At 40.4% G+C, this 19606-nt stretch overlaps 1 protein-coding gene across 3 annotated transcripts in view; it reads left to right on the plus strand.

Annotated features, from left to right (window-relative positions):
• The window catches only part of cntn4 (contactin 4), a 169907-nt gene that overhangs the window by 13670 nt on the left and 136631 nt on the right, over nucleotides 1–19606 (plus strand). For 2 of the 3 annotated variants that reach the window (XM_029694672.1, XM_029694674.1), the window contains exons 2-3: nucleotides 7348–7443; nucleotides 10362–10501. In XM_029694672.1, coding sequence (XP_029550532.1) covers nucleotides 10447–10501 — 55 coding nt within the window. In that variant the 5' untranslated portion in view covers nucleotides 7348–7443; nucleotides 10362–10446. The remainder of the gene's footprint in view (nucleotides 1–7347; nucleotides 7444–10361; nucleotides 10502–19606) is intronic. The other variant, XM_029694673.1, reaches the window with a different exon arrangement.

Raw genomic sequence — 19606 nt, forward strand, 5'->3', positions numbered from 1 at the left:
ATATTTTATGCCAATGTCTTTGTTGTTGTTTTGGCACCAAACTGGTGGCAATCGTGAAAAAAGTTAATAGTTGGAAGAGTTGCAGAGTTAATTGATGTTTTTATTCGTGAATTATGTTATTTTCTCTTGAACCATCTGGTCTATCCACTAGAAACGCATGGACAATATGGACACATATATAAAAAAATAAATACTATATATGAATACATTTTTTAAAAGTTATTCAAGTATAAGTTATTACATTTACCACCGATTGCCATTGATTACCTGTTAATTACTAAAATGACTAAAGATTCTGGTAACTTTCGTAAATGACCTGTACACTCCCCCCAACTGGTACTATAGACACACACATCAAAAGCTTCATTTCTATTTTGTTTGTCCAGTCTGTGAGACATTAAAAAGTTGCGATTTTGCGTGCCATTACGCTGGAATCACCCTCCTTTCTTATATGTAGCTATTGTATTTACTTCCTTACAACAGTTTTTTAACGTTTCTGATCCCATTCATGGATGTTCTTTACCCTGGAAGGGACTGTTGTGATACTGTCATGATGTGAACTCACTGTGGGTGCTCCTTGGACCTTTCTATTACATCAATAGTCTCTGTGGCAGGACAATGAGAGAGAGAGACATCCCAGTTATGATTTCAAAGTAAATAAATGTCCGGTAGACCATGTCTGTCAACACCTTTATCACAGTTGAAGTTCACATGGTTTCTGATTAATTAGGACACCTGTAGTCCTTACTGAAGCATTACGAATGCGCAGTAAAATACAATATCTGATAATTATACAGTAGCTTATGTAATAACTCATTCTGTCATTCTCTCAACTCTATTGAGGCATAGTGTATTGTAAATGTGTAAATGTTGAGCCTACCTTTGTCTCATAAGTATGTGTTATTATTACCATAATAACACATCGCCATAGGCATATGCTATGATGTATGTATCCGGGTAAGTACACCGTAGATATATATCATTCAGGAAAGCTAATCAATGGTTGAGTAATCTGACCTCCATTGACCTCCTCCTCACCACGCACCATTTTGTACAATATCACGACATGTCTCCATTTTACCAAGTCACACTACAAATGAAAGACATTGGACATCGCAAAGCTTCTCACAGAACAGCCTTCGGGCTACAAAGCTATACTGAAGAAGAATATCAATGCAACATGCAACAATTTCAAAGATTTTACTGAGTTACAGTTCATATGAGGAAATCAGTCAATTGAAATAAATAAATGAGGCCCTTATCTATGGATTTCACATGCCTGGGAATACAGATATGCATCTGTTGGTCACAGATACACAAAAAAAGGTAGGGGCATGGATCAGAAAACCAGTCAGTATCTGGTGTGACCACCATTTGCTTCATGCAGCGCGACATGTCCTTCGCATAGAGTTGATCAGGCTGTTGATTGTGGCATCTGGAATGTTGTCCCACTCCTCTTCAATGGCTATGCGAAATTGCTGGATATTGACAGATTACGGGAACACGCTGTCGTACATGTCAATCCAGAGCATTCCAAACATGCTCAATGGGTGACATGTCTGGTGAGTATGCAAGCCATGGAAGAACTGGGACATTTTCAGCTTTCAGGAACTGTGCACAGATCCTTGCGACATGGGGCTATGTATTATCGTGCTGAAAAATGAGGTGATGGCGTAGGATGAATGGCACGACAATGGGCCTCAGGGTCGCTTCACGGTATCTCTGTGTATTCAAATTGCCATCAATAAAATGCAATTGTGTTTATTGTCCGTAGTTTATGCCTGCCCATACCATAACACCACCTCCACCATGGGGCACTTTGTTCACAACGTTGGCATCAGCAAACCGCTCACCCACACGACGCCATACACGTGGTCTGCGGTTGTGTTGGACGTACTGCCAAATTCTCTAAAACGACGTTGGAGGCTTGCCAACTGCACGCACCCTCAAAACTTGAGACATCTGTGGGATTGTGTTGTGTGACAAAACTGCACATTTTAAAGTGGCTTTTTGTTGTGCCCAGCACAGGGTGCACCTGTGTAATGAACATGCAGTTTAATCAGCTTCTTGATATGCCACAGCTGTCAGGTGGATGGATTCTTGGGAAAGGAGAAATGCTCAGTAACAGGGATGTACATTTCTAGGATCTTTTATTTCGGCCAATGAAACATGGGACCAACACTTTACCTGTTGCATTAATATATTTTTTCAGCATATTTAAATGTTGCAATTATCTTTTGATCCTTTGCATAAATTAAATGGCCATAATGCCGAAAATGTAAGTACTTTCAAACATGATTTGTGTGACATTCATTTGTAATTTACGGTGGTATAATATACAGTCAGTCTTCAGTACATTTTAATGAGTACGAATGGAAACTGAAACTGTCTTGCATGAACTGAACAAATGTAATTATGGCAATTCATTTTTGAACAGATGTGTTACTATATAAACAAATGATATTTACAGAAATAGACATATATAGACAAGGCATACAAGGTTATGCATGTCATTGAGGTGGTCCAAATGATTAGTTGATCTTGCAACCAGCTCTTCCAGCTGATGCTAAAGGAAATACATATTGTCAACAAGCAGAGTGAGGAAATAACGCTTCAATCTTGAAGGAGAGGGATTCATTTGAAGACTGACTGAAATAAATTAAGATAAGATATTAAATGTGACCCACTCAGACAAATTCAGGCTTCATTCTCAGTCCTTATTTTTCAGAAAGTGAAGAAAATACAATATTCTGGTCCCATATTGATTTCCTGCTCCTAGTGTTTTGAAACATATGATTATTGCATTACTCAAGCATTTCTTTGAAATGTAGTATTACGATTCAGTAAGCAAGAACTGAAGGAGACTTTCAGTGCTGCTTCTGCCTCTGTTTCGATAGTGAAATGCTAACAAGTGCCTGGTTGTGGCGTAATGGGATGGTGTGGGTTATTATATACTTCTACTCTATGAATAAACATGTATTTACCCGAGGGACATAAGATTATTGCAGCTTGTTTTTTATAGAAGCTTTGCAAATGGTACATTGCATTACTTAACTTGTCATATTGCTGTAATACCTTTCTATCCAGTGTACACAGTGTTTCCAGAGGCAGCTTCTGACATTTGCCTCAGACTTATTCTGTATTCTTCTCTCAGACTCTATGGCAAGCTGCGTAAATCTTACTGCCTGCCCCCACTGTGTTACATTTACATATTTACTTCCTCTCCCTGCTACTCAAAACCAAATACCTCTCCCATTTGGCACTTTTTAATGTGTTTGTCAAAACAATTAGTAAATGAAACAAATTCCTAAATTTAATCAATTCAAGGAAAACCGCAATGCGGGTTTATTCAGGTTGTTTATGTGGTATTTGAAGGAAAGGTATGGTTTTGTGTAAATATGCATTGACACGGTCCGTAAGAGGAACCGCTCCAATAAAGTGTAAATATTCTAAGATAACCCTCAGAGGAACCAACAAAACCTCAAACATCAGCTGTTATTCTTTAGAAGTCTGTGCAAATATTTTAGACCCCTAAAAAGAGGTACTCTGTTTTAAGCTCATTGTTTTCATATTTACATACAGAATATATACAGTATACATACAGTATCAGTCAAAAGTTTGGACCAGTGGTGGAAAAAGTACCCAATTGTCATACTTGAGTAAAAGTAAAGATACTTTAATAGAAAATGACTCAAGTAAAAGTGAAAGTCACCCTGTAATTTCCTACTTGAGTAAAAGTCTAAAAGTATTTGGTTTTAAATATACTTAAGTTTCAAAAGTAAATGTAATTGCTAAAATATACTTAAGTATCAAAAGTAAAAGTATAAATCATTTCAAATTCCTTATATTAAGCAAACCAAACGGCACCATTTTCTTATTATTTTAAGTTACGGATAGCCCGGGGCAGGCACCAACATTCAGACATCATTTACAAACGAAGCATTTGTGTTTAGTGAGTCCGCCAGATCAGAGGCAGTAGGGATGGCCAGGAATGTTCTCTTGATAAGTGTGTGAATTAGACACTTTTCCTGTCCTGCTAAGCATTCAAAATGTAACGAGTACTTTTGGGTGTCAGGGAAAATGTATGGAGTAGAAAGTACATAATTTTCTTTTCGAATGTAGTGAAGTAAAAGTAAAAAATGTCAAAAATATAAAAAGTAAAGTACAGATGCCCAAAAAAACGACTTAAGTAGTACTTTCAAGTATTTTTACTTAAGTACTTTACACCACTGGTTTGGACATAGCTACTCTGTCACGTAAACTCCCTCTCTGGCCTCTAGGTCATCAGGCTGCTGATTATTCCGCACACCTGTCACCATCGTCTCACGCACCTGCGCCTCATGATACTCACCTGGACTCCATCACCTCCTTGATTATCTTCCCTATATCTGTCACTCCCCTTGGTTCTTTCCTCAGGTGCTATTGACTCTGTTTTCATGTCAGTGCGTTGTTTGTGTTTCGTTTATTTATTAAAACACTCTCTCCCTGAACTTGCTTCCCGACTCCCAGCGCACTCGTTACAGAATAACACCTCACCTAAGGGAAGCATCAGAGAGTGTTTTTTTTCTTATTTGTGAAGAGTAAATGACGTCGGGTCCGGGAACTGCTACAGGCTCTCAAGCCTCAACCAGATCGCCAGGCTTCCCTGCCTCAGCCGGCCTGTCGGGCTCTCATGCCTCAGCCGGATCGCAAGACTCCTCTGCCTCAGCCGGTCTGTCATGTTCCCGCGCCCCAGCTGACTCGACAGGTTCCCGTGCCTCAGCAGGGGTGACCGGTCCGCTCCTGATCCTCGACTTCGTCCCCTTTGACGGCGTCCTGCGGCGGTGAGGGGGTACTGTCACGTATCCTCCTTCTCCGGCCTTTAGGTCATCAGGCTGCTGATTATCCTGCACACCTGTCACCATCGTCTCGCGCACCTGCGCCTCATAACACTCACCTGGACTCCATCACCTCCTTGATTATCTTCCCTATATCTGTCACTCCCCTTGGTTCTATCCTCAGGTGTTATTGACTCTGTTTTCATGTCGGTGCGTTGTTTGTGTTTCGTTTATTTATTAAAACACTCACTCCCTAAACTTACTTCCCGACTCTCAGCGCACTCGTTACATACTCATTCAAGGGTTTTTCAAAACTATGAAATACACATATGGAATCATGTACTAACTAAAGTATGATGTGTTAAATGAATAAAAATATATTTTATATTTGAGATTCTTCAAAGTAGCCACCCTTTGCCTTGATGACAGCTTTGCACACTCTTGGCATGCTCTCAACAGCTTCCCACATATGCTGAGCACTTGATGGCTGCTTTTCCTTTACTCTGCAGTCCAACTCATCCCTAACCATCTCAGTTGTGTTGAGGTCAGGTGATTGTGGAGGCCAGGTCATCTGATGCAGCACTCCATCACTCTCCTTCTTGGTCAAATAGCCCTTACACGGCCTGGAGGTGGGTTGGGTCATTGTCCGGTTGTTTAGGTGTGCCTTGAATTCTAAATAAATCACTGACAGTGTCACCAGCAAAGCACCCCCACACCATCACAACTCCTTCATGCTTCATGTTGAGAACTACACATGCAGAGATAATCTGTTCACCTACTCTGCATCTCACAAAGACACGGCGGTTAGAACCAAAAATCTCACATTTGGACTCATCAGTACAAAGTACAGATTTCCACCGTTCTAATGTCCATTGCTCATGTTTCTTGGCCCAAGAAAGTCTCTTCTTCTTATTTGTGTCCTTTACTAGCGGTTTCTTTGCAGCAATTCGACCATGAAGGCCTGATTCACACAGTCTCCTCTGAACAGTTGATGTTGAGATGTGTCTGTTACTTGAACTCTGTGAAGCATTTATTTGGGCTGCAATATCTGAGGCTGGTAACTCTAATGAACTTATTCTCTGCAGCAGAGTTAACTCTGGGGCTTCCTTTCATGTGGCGGTCCTCATGAGAGCCAGTTTCATCATAGCGCTTGATGGTTTTTGCGACTGCACTTGAAGAAACTTTCAAAGTTCTTCACATTTTCTGAATGGCTTAAAGTAATGATGGATTGTCGTTTATCTTTAGTTATTTGAGCTGTTCTTGACATAATATGGACTTGGTTACTACATGATTTCACATGTGTTATTTCATAGTTTGGATGTCTTCACTATTATTCTACAATGTAGAAAATAATAAAAATAATGAAAAACCCTTGAATGAGTAGGTGTGTCCAAACTTTTGACTGGTACAGTATATACACTGTGTGTACAAAACATTATGAACACCTGCTCTTTCCATGACATAGACTGACCAGGTGAATCCAGGTGAATAATCCCTTACTGTTGTCAATGGTTAAATCCACTTCTATCAGTGTAGATAAACGGGAGGAGACCGATTAAAAAATGATTTTTAAGCCTTGAGACAATTGAGACATGGATTGTGTATGTGTGCCATTCAGAAGGTAAATGTGTAAGATAAAAGATTGAAGTGCCTTTGAACGGGGTAGGTGCCAGGCGTACCGGTTTGTGTCAAGATCTGTAAAGGTGCTGAGGTTTTCACGCTCAACAGTTTCCCGTGCGTATCAAGAATGGTCCACCACCCAAAGGTCATCCAGGCAACTTGACACAACTGTGGGAAGCATTGGAGTCAACATGGGCCAGCATCCCAGTGGAACGCTTTCGACACCTTGTAGAGTCCATGCCCCAACGAATCGAGGCTGTTCTGAGGGAAAAACGGGGTGGGGGGGGGGGGTACAACTCAAAACTCAATATTAGGAAGGTGCACTTGATGTTTAGTATACTCTGTGTATATCACTAGAGGATACTGAGGGGAGAACGGCTAATAATAATGTCCGAAATGGAGCAGATGGAATGGCATGGAAACCATGTGTTTGATGTATTTATTATCATTCCACTCCAGTCATTAGAACGAGCCCGTTCTCCCGAATTAATGTGCAACCAACCTCCTGTGGTGTATATATATTATTTAGTCCTCTCAAAAAAATGTGTTGTTTTTGGGGGTTGGTGTTGAGCAGGCGAGATGAAAGGGAAATTTGTAATTCAAATTTCAACAATGCAGCAATTGATTGTGTCAGCCACTGAATAAATCAGTAATTGGATCATATTTGTCTTTCAACAGCAGAATGACTATATGTAATACATATTCAAAGACTGACTATAACAAAAGCCCTGCATCAAAATTACCATGTAACGTTTAAAAGTTCACCATTAACTACTTTTCTACCAAAATAGAGAGCATTACTGTATATTGTCTATAGGGCAACAGGGTACATTAAGCTAATGTTTTAAAAGTACTGCCATGGGACACTGCGTCTCTGGATGGCATTGATTTTATTTGTCTCCCCCTGCAGATCACCCCCCCCATCTTCCCTTCTGCTCTCTACATCGAAGGCCCACCGGAGCACACAGAGAATTACTATCCCACTGACACAATGCAGGCTTTTAAGGTTTGGGTACTGATTTCATGCCGATACCCCTGGTATTTCTGCTGGGGAATAAAACACATCTGACGTTGACACTGTAGTGGGATCGCTGGAGTTTTTCACACCCTATCTCTTGCTATGGCTTGCAACCTTTATGAACATAAAAGTGAATGGGTATTATTCTGTGTAGGTATGCCACTGTATGTTTAAGAGGGAGCTTCTAAAATAGGCTTAAAAATAGGATTCTCTGGAGCCGTATTTGTCATGGATATGGAAAGGCATGTAGTAATCGCTGTGCCAAAAATGAAAATCAGTGCTGTTTTTTTTTGTTTTCCCTCTCTAACTTTTTAGTTCATAGAATAGGCTCCAGCTTGACTTTGGTAGGCAGAGTAATGTATGTTTAAAAAAATGTATAGTATTTCTGAACCAGCCCATCAGCATCTCTCTATAAAATCAATGCTGTCAACTCAGAGTTACATGTAATAGGGATTTGGTGAAAGAGAATATTGAGTCATTTTATAACTAATTTATTTAATTAATTCATTGATGTATACTTTAAGGCAATCTCTTTGCACATTTATCTTTCAAGGCTTAATTTCTTATACATCCAACATTCACTAGATCTAAATATACAGTGCCTTCAGAAAGTATTCATACCCCTTGACTTTTTTCACATTGTGTTGTGTTACAGACTTAAATTGAGATTTTGTTGTCACTGGCCTTCACACAATACCCCATAATATAAAAGTGGAATTATGTTTTTATATTTTTTTAACAAATTAATAAAAAAACGAAAAGCTAAAATATCGTGAGTCAATATGTATTCAACCCCTTTGTTATGGCAAGCCTAAATAAGTTAAATTTAACAATTTGCTTAACAAGTCACATAAGGAGTTGCATGGACTCACTGTTTGCAATAATAGTGTTTAACACAAGGTCCCTCAGTCGAGCACTGAATTTCAAACACAGATTCAACCACAAAGAACAAAGAGGTTTTCCAATGACTCGCAAAGAAGGGCACCTATTGGTACAGTAGATAGATAAAAAGAAAAAAAGCAGACATTGAATATCCCTTTGAGCATGGTGAAGTTATTAATTACACTTTGGATGGTGTATCGATACACCCTGCCACTACAAATATACAGGCATCCTTCCTAACTCAAATCAAATCAAACTTAATTTGCCACATGCTCCGACTACAACAAGTGTAGACTTTTCCTGTGAAATACTTACTTACAATCCCTTAACCAACAGTGCAATTCAAGAAGAGAAAATATTTACCAGGTAGGCTAAAATAAAAAGTAATAATAGAAAGTAACACAATAAGAATAATAATGACGAGGCTATATACAGGTGGCACCGGTACCGAGATAGTGTGCAGGGGTACAGGCTATTTGAGGTAATCTGTACATGTAGGTAGGGGTGAAGTGAATATGCATAGGTAACAAACAAACAGCGAGTAGCAGCAGTTTACAGGGGGGGGGGGGGTCAATGTAAATTGTCCGGTGGCAATTTTTTTTGAATTGTTCAGCAGTCTAATGGCTTGGGGGTAGAAGCTGTTGAGTTGTCAAAGGGCTGGATGAGTTACAGTTTTGACTTAAAGCTGCTCAGTTGGCAGAGAGGAAGGAAACCCGGTCATGGATTTCACAATGAGATCAATGGGGACTTTAAAACATTTAGAGAGTTTAATGGCTGTGATAGGAGAAAACTGAAGATGGACCAACAACCCCGTAGTTACTCCACCATACTAACCTAATTCACAGATTGAAAGAAGGAAGGCTGTACATAATAAAAATATTCTAAAACATGCATCCTGTTTGCAACAAGGAACTAAAGTAATACTGCAGAAAATGTGGCCAAGCAATTAACTTTTTGTCCCAAAGTGTTATGTTTGGGACAAATCCAATACAACACATTATATATTTTCAAGCATGGTCTTGGCAGCATCATGTTATGGGTATGCTTGTAATGGTTAAGGACTGGGGAGTTATTAAGGATAAAAAAGGCACAGGCAAAATCCTAGAGGAAAACCTGGTTCAGTCTGATTTCAACCAGACACTGGGAGAGTAATACAGCAGGACAATAACCAAAAACAAAAGGCCAAATCCAGTACATTGTAGTAGTTTACCAAGAAGACAGTGAATGTTCCCGAGGGAACGAGTTACAGTTTTGACTTAAATCTACTTGAACATCTATGTCAATACTTGAAAATTGTTGTCTATCAATGATCAAAAACCAATTTGACAGAGCTTGAAGAATTTTGAAAAGAATAATGAGTAAATGTTGCACAATCCAGGTATGGAAAGCTCTTAGAGACTTACCCAGAAAGACTCACATCTGTAATTGCTGCCAAAGGTGCTTCTACAAAGTATTGACTCAGGGGTGTGAATACTTATGTAAATGAGATATTTCTGTATTTCATTATCAATGAATTTGCAAACATTACTTAAAGCATGTTTTCACTTTGTCATTATCTTGTTTTGTGTGTAGATAGGTGAGAAAAACATATATTTAATCCATTTTGAATTCAGGCTGTTACACCTGAAAATGTGGAGTAGGCCAAGGGGTATGAAAGCGCTGCACATGACTGAATGTGTACAGTAGGCTACATGCTGCTGTAAAGGGCAACATTTTGAAAAGCATTTCCTTAGTCCTTGAAATGTTATCAGAAGTGAGAAATGTCATCAAATTCCTTCAATTCCCTTAATGTTCAATCAATGCCCCTGAACGAGGCAGTTAACCCACTGTTCCTAGGCCGTCATTGAAAATAAGAATTTGTTCTTAACTGACTTGCCTAGTTAAATAAAGGTAAAATAAAAAAAAATAATAAAAAAAAGTTACAATTCTTTACAGTCCTTTATCAGCACTTTTCTCAAGTTCTGATAAAAGACTGTCTTTCAATCTTATCATGGTATTCATTTCGCCTGTTTCTTTTTGTACAGAGTGAAGACCCAGAAAGGTACCGAAAGGATTCCTCCATACATTTGTGATTGGATGTGAGTCTACTTTGACCCCACAAAACTGAAGATGACGTTACTATGGAAACTGCTGTTGGTGCAGTCACTCATGGGGTGCCTAGCAGGTAAATAACTTTTGATGCAAGCAAGATCTCTCTTTGTGAAGTTTTGTGTCTCATTCATATGTATTTTGGGCAGGTTGCTGTTTGAAAGCCATAGTTTAGAATTAAGCTAGCTCAAGTAACACATGACACAGGGAAACATTAAGATACAAATAATGAGGTTGTAAAATGTATTTAATAATAAAGGAGATTGTTAAAGTAAATAATTGTATGGTAGGGGTGGCAGTCAGTAAAGGTTGACTGCAGTTAGCGTAATCGCTATGAGTATGAACAAGGAGATTGGTTTGCGGATATGAAATTAAAGACAGAAATATTACGTTTAATGCATTGATTGCAAAAGAGTGTGAGATTTAATCAGCGGAGGAAAAAATGGCAATGACCTTTGTTCTGGGGTAAACTAAGACTGCATCATGTTCATACAGTAGAATGTACTGCAGAGTCAAGGCCACAAATGTGAAATATTAGACAATGACAGGTGAAAATAGAAGCTTTGGACTTCTACTGTCAGAATCAAATGGTTGCCGCTTGCAGTAACTCGATTTGGCGTCATTTGGTTTGGTGACAGAGAAGCTCTCCTTTAATTTTCGTAAAATATACATAATTAGCTTTAATACATATAAAGGATCATTGATAACATTAACATTGATATCAAAGCTTCATTGTTTCATATAACTCCTCTCACTATCTGTTTGGATGTCAAATGATAGTTCTTTAGGTTACAGAAACATTTGAGGGCTAAGGGGGATGGGAAAGGAACAAAGGTCAAAGGTTGCTGATGACGTCTGCACTGTGGATGGGGGATGACGGATGGCATCTTTCCCTTCAAGATGTGTTGATACGTATCTGGATTCATGGTCTCCGATACGATACAGGAACGATGCGTTTTAGTTTGAAACGATTCAATGTGATTCATTGTGATTAGAGAAAGAATCGATGTGATTACTTCCTCTGTGATACGGTTCGATGCAATAACATGTTGCATAAACTCATGAATTTATCATTCTAAATCATAATCTGCTGTTGATGGAGAGCTCATGAGCTGGATTAGTCTGACCTGACGTGTGTGTGTGTGTGTGTGTGTGTGTGTGTGTGTGTGTGTGTGTGTGTGTGTGTGTAAATTATTGAAAAACAAATAATAATCCCACTAAGTACAAACCAGATGGGATGGCGTATCGCTGCAGAATGCTGTGGTAGACATGATGGTTAATTGTGCCTTGAATTCTAAATAAATCACCAACAGTGTCGCCAGTAAAGCACCCCCACACCATCACACCTCCTCCTCAATGCTTCACGGTGGGAACCACACATGCGGAGATCATCCGTTCACCTACTCTGCGTCTCACAAAGACACGGCAGTTGGAACCAAAAATCTCAAATTTGGAATCATCAGACCAAAGGACAGATTTCCACCGGTCTAATGTCCATTGCTCGTGTTTCTTGGCCCAAGCAAGTTTCTTCTTCTTATTGATGTCCTTTAGTAGTGGTTTCTTTGCAGCAATTCGACCATGAAGGCCTGATTCACGCAGTCTCCTCTGAACAGTTGATGATGAGATGTGTCTGTTACTTGAACTCTGTGAAGCATTTTGGGCTGCAATCTGAGGTGCAGTTAACTCTAATGAACTTATCCTCTGCAGCAGAGGTAACTCTGGGGCTTCCTTTCCTGTGATGGTCCTCATGAGAGCAAGTTTCATCATAATGCTTGATGGTTTTTGCACCTTTGCCCATTCTTCAAGGCAAAACTGCTCTAGCTCCTTCAAGTTGGATGGGTTCCGCTGGTGTACAACAATCTTTAAGTCATACCACAGATTCTCAATTGGATTGAGGTCTGGGCTTTGACTAGGCCATTCCAAGACATTTAAATGTTTCCCCTTAAACCACTAGAGTGTTGGTTTAGCAGTATGCTTAGGCTCATTGTCCTGCTGTAAGGTGAACCTCCGTCCCAGTCTCAAATCTCTGGAAGACTTAAACAGGTTTCCCTCAAGAATTTCACTGTATTTAGCGCCATCTATCATTCCTTCAATTCTGACCAGTTTCCCAGTTCCTGCCAATGAAAAACATCCCCACAGCATGATGCTGCCACCACCTTGCTTCACTGGGGATGGTATGGTATTCTCGGGGGGATGAGAGGTCCATCAAGGAAAACTCCAGACATAGAGTTTTCCTTGATAGACAAAAAACTCAATTTTAGTCTCATCTGACCAGAGTACCTTCTTCCATATGTTTGGAAAGTCTCCCACATGCCTTTTGGCAAACACCAAACGTGTTTGGTCATTTTTTTCTTTAAGAAATTGCTTTTTTTCTGGCCACTCTTCCGTAAAGCCCAGCTCTGTGGAGTGTACGGCTTAAAGTGGTCCTATGGACAGATATTCCAATCTCCGCTGTGGAGCTTTGCAGCTCCTTCAGGGTTTCCTTTGGTCTCTTTGTTGCCTCTCTGATTAATGCCCTTCTTGCCTGGTCCGTGAGTTTTGGTGGGCGGCCCTCTCTTGGCAGGTTTGTTGTGGTGCCATATTCTTTCCATTTTTAATAATGGATTTAATGGTGCTGCGTGGGATGTTCAAAGTTTCGGATATTTTTTATAACCCAACCCTGATCTGTACTTCTCCACAACTTTGTCCCTGACTTGTTTGGAGAGCTCCTTGGTCTTCATGGTGTCGCTTGCTTGGTGGTGCCCCTTGCTTAGTGTTGTTGCAGACTCTGGGGCCTTTCAGAACAGGTGTATATATTCTGTGACACACAGGTGGACTTTATTTAACTAATTATGTGACTTCTGAATTTAATTGTGGTTACACCAGATCTTATTTAGGGGCTTCATAGCAAACGGAGTGAATACCACTTTTCAGTTTTTTATTTTTTTAAACAATTTATTTTTTTCATTTCAGTTCACCAATTTGGACTATTTTGTGTATGTCCATTACATGAAATCCAAATAAAAATCAATTTAAATTACAGGTTGTAATGCAACAAAATAGGAAAAACGCCAAGGTCGATGAATACTTTTGCAAGGCACTGTACCAACCCTACCTTCTCACAACACAACTGATTGACTCAAACGCATTTAGAAGGAAAGAAATTCCACAAATTAAGTTTTAACAAGACACACATGTTATTTGAAATGCATTCCAGGTGACTATCTCATGAAGCTGGTTGAGAGAATTCCAAGAGTGTGCAAAGCTGTCATCAAGGCAATGGGTGGCTATTTGAAGAATCTCAGATATAAAACATATTTGGATATTGTTTAACACTTTTTTCTTACTACATGATTCCATATGTGTTATTTCATAATGTTGATGTCTTGTAGAAAATAGTAAAAATAAAGAAAAAAACCCTTTAATGAGTAGGTGTGTCCAAACCTTTGACTGATTCTGTACATATTGCCCTCAATTACCTCGACTAACCTTGACCCCCGCAAATTGACTCGGTACCGGTACTCCCTGTATATAGCCTCGTTATTGTTATTTTATTGCTGCTCTTACAATTTTAGCACACAAGACATTTTAGCATTTAAATGCTGAAGGTGCTGCGCAGATGTGCAAGATCAGGAACAGGCCGCCTACCTCCCGTTGATCAGTGCATGAAGCTGGGCGCTGTGCGCAGTTTGACTAGGTTACTGATATTGCCTGGGGTTGTTCTGCATTCAAAATGACTTGTAGGTCAATGACTGTCAACACAGTTACATGCAGTTCAATGCTGAAGGAGTGGACACATTGTGAGAGGTATGAGAGGTATTTCATATTTCTGTAAAGTAGAAAGAATTGAATATGAGCATGTGGATCAGTTTTGCGGTCCACGGACCTTATGCACTTGTATCTTAAACATTTGAATCGGGACCCGATGCGAAGCTACACCTCTACTACTGACCTAAGTGAAGTAGTGTTTAGAATACGCCCTTGCGGTCATAGCACACTCTGTGTGAAAGACATTGGTTCGTCAATGTTTGTTCTTGTGAAGTTTACAGATACGATGAACATGAAAGAACCCCTGCTTTCATCCATGCTGATCCGTAATGGAAGTGTGTTTTTGTTAATTGAGTTAATCCCTACATCAAACCTAACACAGTAATCAGAAGAGGTATTATAATATCCCCCTTGAACCCAGTCATCAATGTCCACAGTGCCATTGAAAATCTTTCAGGGGGAAATAGAGACTCATGGAGAGTTCTCCTGTTCTCCCTCTCTGCCTTTAGTGCCGCAGTGAAAGAAACAGTAAGGCATACGCTCTTATTTCTATACAGTATAGCAGGGGAACAGGGGGATATGAATCACACAGAAATCCTCATTGTAAGTTTTGGAGTATCCGTCATTCATGTACAGTAAAGCTGAATTATAGCTTCATTATACAATGGGTGTCAGCTGTTCCCCCACAGGGCTCTCCTGCATTGATCACATTTTGATGGAGGATTTTAATTTCTCTTGCTTACAAATTGGTGGGGGTCAACGGAGAACATCAGTTGGATTTCTCAGTCTTTAATCAAGAGGCATTATCCTAGTCAATATTTTAAAAAGGCTCTGCTGATGAAACACTAGACTCTGGCTCTGGTTCACCCTCCCAATCCAGCACTAAACAGTTTTGAGACTGCAACCCTTTCTTATTCTCATGATTGGGAGTTGGAATTTGATTGTAAAGGAGTCTGTAGACTTCATACTTGTTTTTTGTCCTTACGTGTCATTCAAATCAGACTTTGGCATTCACACAGCATGCAGTTGGCACTGGCTGATTGACCAGCATCTGATAAGCACAGTTTGTTGCCACAGTACTCATATTGTAAAGCTAGAAGAGTCGCTACCTCTATGGCCAGAAATGATTTTGCACTTGATATTTTTCTCTTTTAGGACCAATACATAAACTATCCTAAGTATGCCAACAAAAAGAGTAATTTACCTGTTGTTGAAAATTACAAGACAGATGTGGGCAAATAATAAAAAATGTAGGCTAATAAGTATCATTATGTCTTCAGTGATACACACAACCTTTTATCCATGTTACATCTGGGAACAGGTTCTAGTTATTTATTATCTTTGAAAAGTGTGATCCCAGTTTGCCATGTACTGTAAGACACTCGTCTTTCATGACGTGCATGAGCTGTCTGAATGCAGCTTGTGAAACTGACCGAAAAAGGTCAAGCAACCTGGCGAACGCCAGTGAAAGGGAAGGTTACCCCTGAAAAGGCAAATATTCACAGTCAGACTGTACCGAATGTGTTGAGGGGGCCGTAATGATCTCTGTCCCCTGCTAGGCGTGTTCCTTTGTTCTGCTAGTGTGCCTCAACAGAGCTGCCTCCTGTTTTCCCTGCCTGCACTGTGCTGCCTGCGCGTCACTCTCACCCTCACTGTTAGCATCTGATTACCCCAGCGCAGCGCCACACTCTTCCCCAGGACACGCTCAGAATCCTGATACCCTGCCTTTTATTCCTGCTTACTCCACCATGATGACGGCCCATGCATTTACTTCATTTAGCCTTTACTTAAGCTACATACATTTTATTATATAAAATATTATTAGCATATTAGCACAGTTACGCTAAGCAGCACTAATGGTACTTACAGTATGAACTCGGCCCTGATGGCTTAACGTTTTGCCGCCTGTCCCAGAACCGTTTGATTTCCACGCCTAAGCTGCTTGCTGTGCTCGTGGAGGATAAAAGTGTCTTACTCCATGTGGGCTCAAATGTTTTTATAAAGGCTACATTGCTGTGTAAGTGAAAAAGGACATGAAAGAGACATTGTGCACACAAAGGAGTTCTCTATGGCTAAATGGTGAATCGTTTTGCATCTTTTTCTTAGTGAGATGACCTTCACAGCTCCAGAGACATTACTGTAGTTGTACCGTCTCTGTGAAAGTCCACCTGTTGTTAGAACCCAGAAAAGAACATGGAACAAAACAGTGAATGTACTTTCAGGCTGCCTTTACGTTCCACTTCTCCGAATGAGGAGGTCGCATCAGCTTTGCTTTCTCTCTTATGCTTTCTGAACTGTGCCTATAGATATAGAGTGTCTAAAGAAGCCACTAAAATATTTGTGCGCATCCTAAAAGGCATGTTAATGAATCAAGGTTGTATGACATCCTTCAAGGATTCCTCTTCAGTTCACCTTTTCTCTGGGATTTCAATAGGGCTGAGGAGGTTATTTTTAAGATCTTGAAGGACAGAACAGAACATGAGAGATCCATAGACATGAAATAGAAGGACACAGAGGAAAGTCAGTTTTCACACCAGCTGTTCTGTACATCCTGGTGTTTACTGTTTTGTACTGTACAGCAGTGTAGGACAAATGTGTTTCAGGAGAGGCCATGCAGAGTACAATATGTGTTATATCTAAACCTCCACAGGAAATGTCCAATACAAGCCATAGCATACTGCAAACACATGAATACGATTTTACAAAGTCACTTTACAATGCAGGTTTTGTATCATCTTGTAGTATTGATCAATTTCAACACATTTTTCTTTCATGGGTAATACTCAATGTTTTCAGGCGAAAAATGAAACAGCAGGATTCCACAGCAGTCAGTTGATGGCCAAGTTATTCAAGGCTTGTAAAGCAAACCCAGTAGGTGGCATGTAGACAAAGCCAATTTTCATAAAACAATTTTCGTCCTCTGTTTCATTTCATGTTCATGTAAGAGTGCTGTGTCACCGACCTACTGCTGCTGTTGTGAATAAGTATGCTAATATAGCCGTAAATAGCTTGCTCTGTTTGCTCTCCTTATCCAACGTTGTACACTTTTATGAATATACACGATGTCTTGGGGTGGGCATAATGGTGTAATGTTACTGCCTTTATCTTCCCCTTGCATTAAGGCCCACACAGCTGGCACTTCATAGCCCTTATCACTATACATTGCACGGAAATTGTTCTCAATATATATCGCTAATAGAAATCTTAATTGATTATACAGTACCAGTCAAAAGTTTGGACACACCTACTCGTTCAAGGGTTTTTCTTTATTTTTACTATTTTCTACATTGTAGAATAATAGTGAAGACATAAGAACTATGAAATAACACATATGGAATCATGTAGTTAACAAAAAAGTGTTAAACAAATCAAAATATATTTTAGATTTTAGATTATTCAAAGTAACCACTCCTTAAAGCTGTCATCAATGCAAACGGTGGCTACTTTGAAGAATCTCATATAAAATATACACTGCTCAAAAAAATAAAGGGAACACTTAAACAACACAATGTAACTCCAAGTCAATCACACTTCTGTGAAATCAAACTGTCCCCTTAGGAAGCAACACTGATTGACAATAAATGTCACATGCTGTTGTGCAAATGGAATAGACAACAGGTGGAAATTATAGGCAATTAGCAAGACACCCCCAATAAAGGAGTGGTTCTGCAGGTGGTGACCACAGACCACTTCTCAGTTCCTATGCTTCCTGGCTGATGTTTTGGTCACTTTTGAATGCTGGCGGTGCTTTCACTCTAGTGGTAGCATGAGACGGAGTCTACAACCCACACAAGTGGCTCAGGTAGTGCAGCTCATCCAGGATGGCACATCAATGCGAGCTGTGGCAAGAAGGTTTGCTGTGTCTGTCAGCGTAGTGTCCAGAGCATGGAGGCGCTACCAGGAGACAGGCCAGTACATCAGGAGACGTGGAGGAGGCCGTAGGAGGGCAACAACCCAGCAGCAGGACCGCTACCTCCGCCTTTGTGCAAGGAGGAGCAGGAGGAGCACTGCCAGAGCCCTGCAAAATGACCTCCAGCAGGCCACAAATGTGCATGTGTCTACTCAAACGGTCAGAAACAGACTCCATGAGGGTGATATGAGGGCCCGACGTCCACAGGTGGGGGTTGTGCTTACAGCCCAACACTGTGCAGGACGTTTGGCATTTGCCAGAGAACACCAAGATTGGCAAATTCGACACTGGCGCCCTGTGCTCTTCACAGATGAAAGCAGGTTCACACTGAGCACATGTGACAGACGTAACAGAGTCTGGAGACGCCGTGGAGAACGTTCTGCTGCCTGCAACATCCTCCAGCATGACCGGTTTGGCGGTGGGTCAGTCATGGTGTGGGGTGGCATTTCTTTGGGGGGGCCGCACAGCCCTCCATGTGCTCGCCAGAGGTAGCCTGACTGCCATTAGGTACCGAGATGAGATCCTCAGACCCCTTGTGAGACCATATGCTGGTGCGGTTGGCCCTGGGTTCCTCCTAATGCAAGACAATGCTAGACCTCATGTGGCTGGAGTGTGTCAGCAGTTCCTGCAAGAGGAAGGCATTGATGCTATGGACTGGCCCGCCCGTTCCCCAGACCTGAATCCAATTGAGCACATCTGGGACATCATGTCTCGCTCCATCCACCAACGCTACGTGGCACCACAGACTGTCCAGGAGTTGGTGGATGCTTTAGTCCAGGTCTGGGAGGAGATCCCTCAGGAGACCATCCACCACCTCATCAGGAGCATGCCCAGGCATTGTAGGGAGGTCATACAGGCACGTGGAGGCCACACACACTACTGAGCCTCATTTTGACTTGTTTTAAGGACATTACATCAAAGTTGGATCAGCCTGTAGTGTGGTTTTCCACTTTAATTTTGAGTGTGACTCCAAATCCAGACCTCCATGGGTTGATACATTGGATTTCCATTGATTATTTTTGTGTGATTTTGTTGTTGGCACATTCAACTATGTAAAGAAAGAAGTATTTAATAAGATTATTTCATTCATTCAGATCTAGGATGTGTTATTTTAGTGTTCCCTTTATTTTTTTGAGCAGTGTATTTTGATTTGTTGAACACTTTTTTGCTTACTACATGACTCCATATGTGTTACTTCATAGTTTTGATGTCTTCAATATTGTTCTACAATGTAGAAAATAGTAAAAATAAAGTAAAGGTGTGTCTAAACAGTTGACTGGTACTATATGTCACAATCACCTATATATGAAAAGCAATTCACATTTATTTAAGGATTCATTGAATTGCTCTTGACTCCAGCAAAATGTGGTTTCAGTTTGGAATAGTATAAATCAGTTCCAAAATGTTTACAGAATAACTTTATATGGAGTGATATTAGTGCCAACAGAACTGTCACAGATCAGTCTACTTCATCAAAATTGCATTGTCTGCAATGCTTCTACAGGCAACTGAACACCTAGTTAA

The sequence above is a fragment of the Salmo trutta genome, chromosome 16, assembly GCF_901001165.1.
Source record: "Salmo trutta chromosome 16, fSalTru1.1, whole genome shotgun sequence".
Taxonomy (NCBI): Eukaryota; Metazoa; Chordata; class Actinopteri; order Salmoniformes; family Salmonidae; genus Salmo; species Salmo trutta.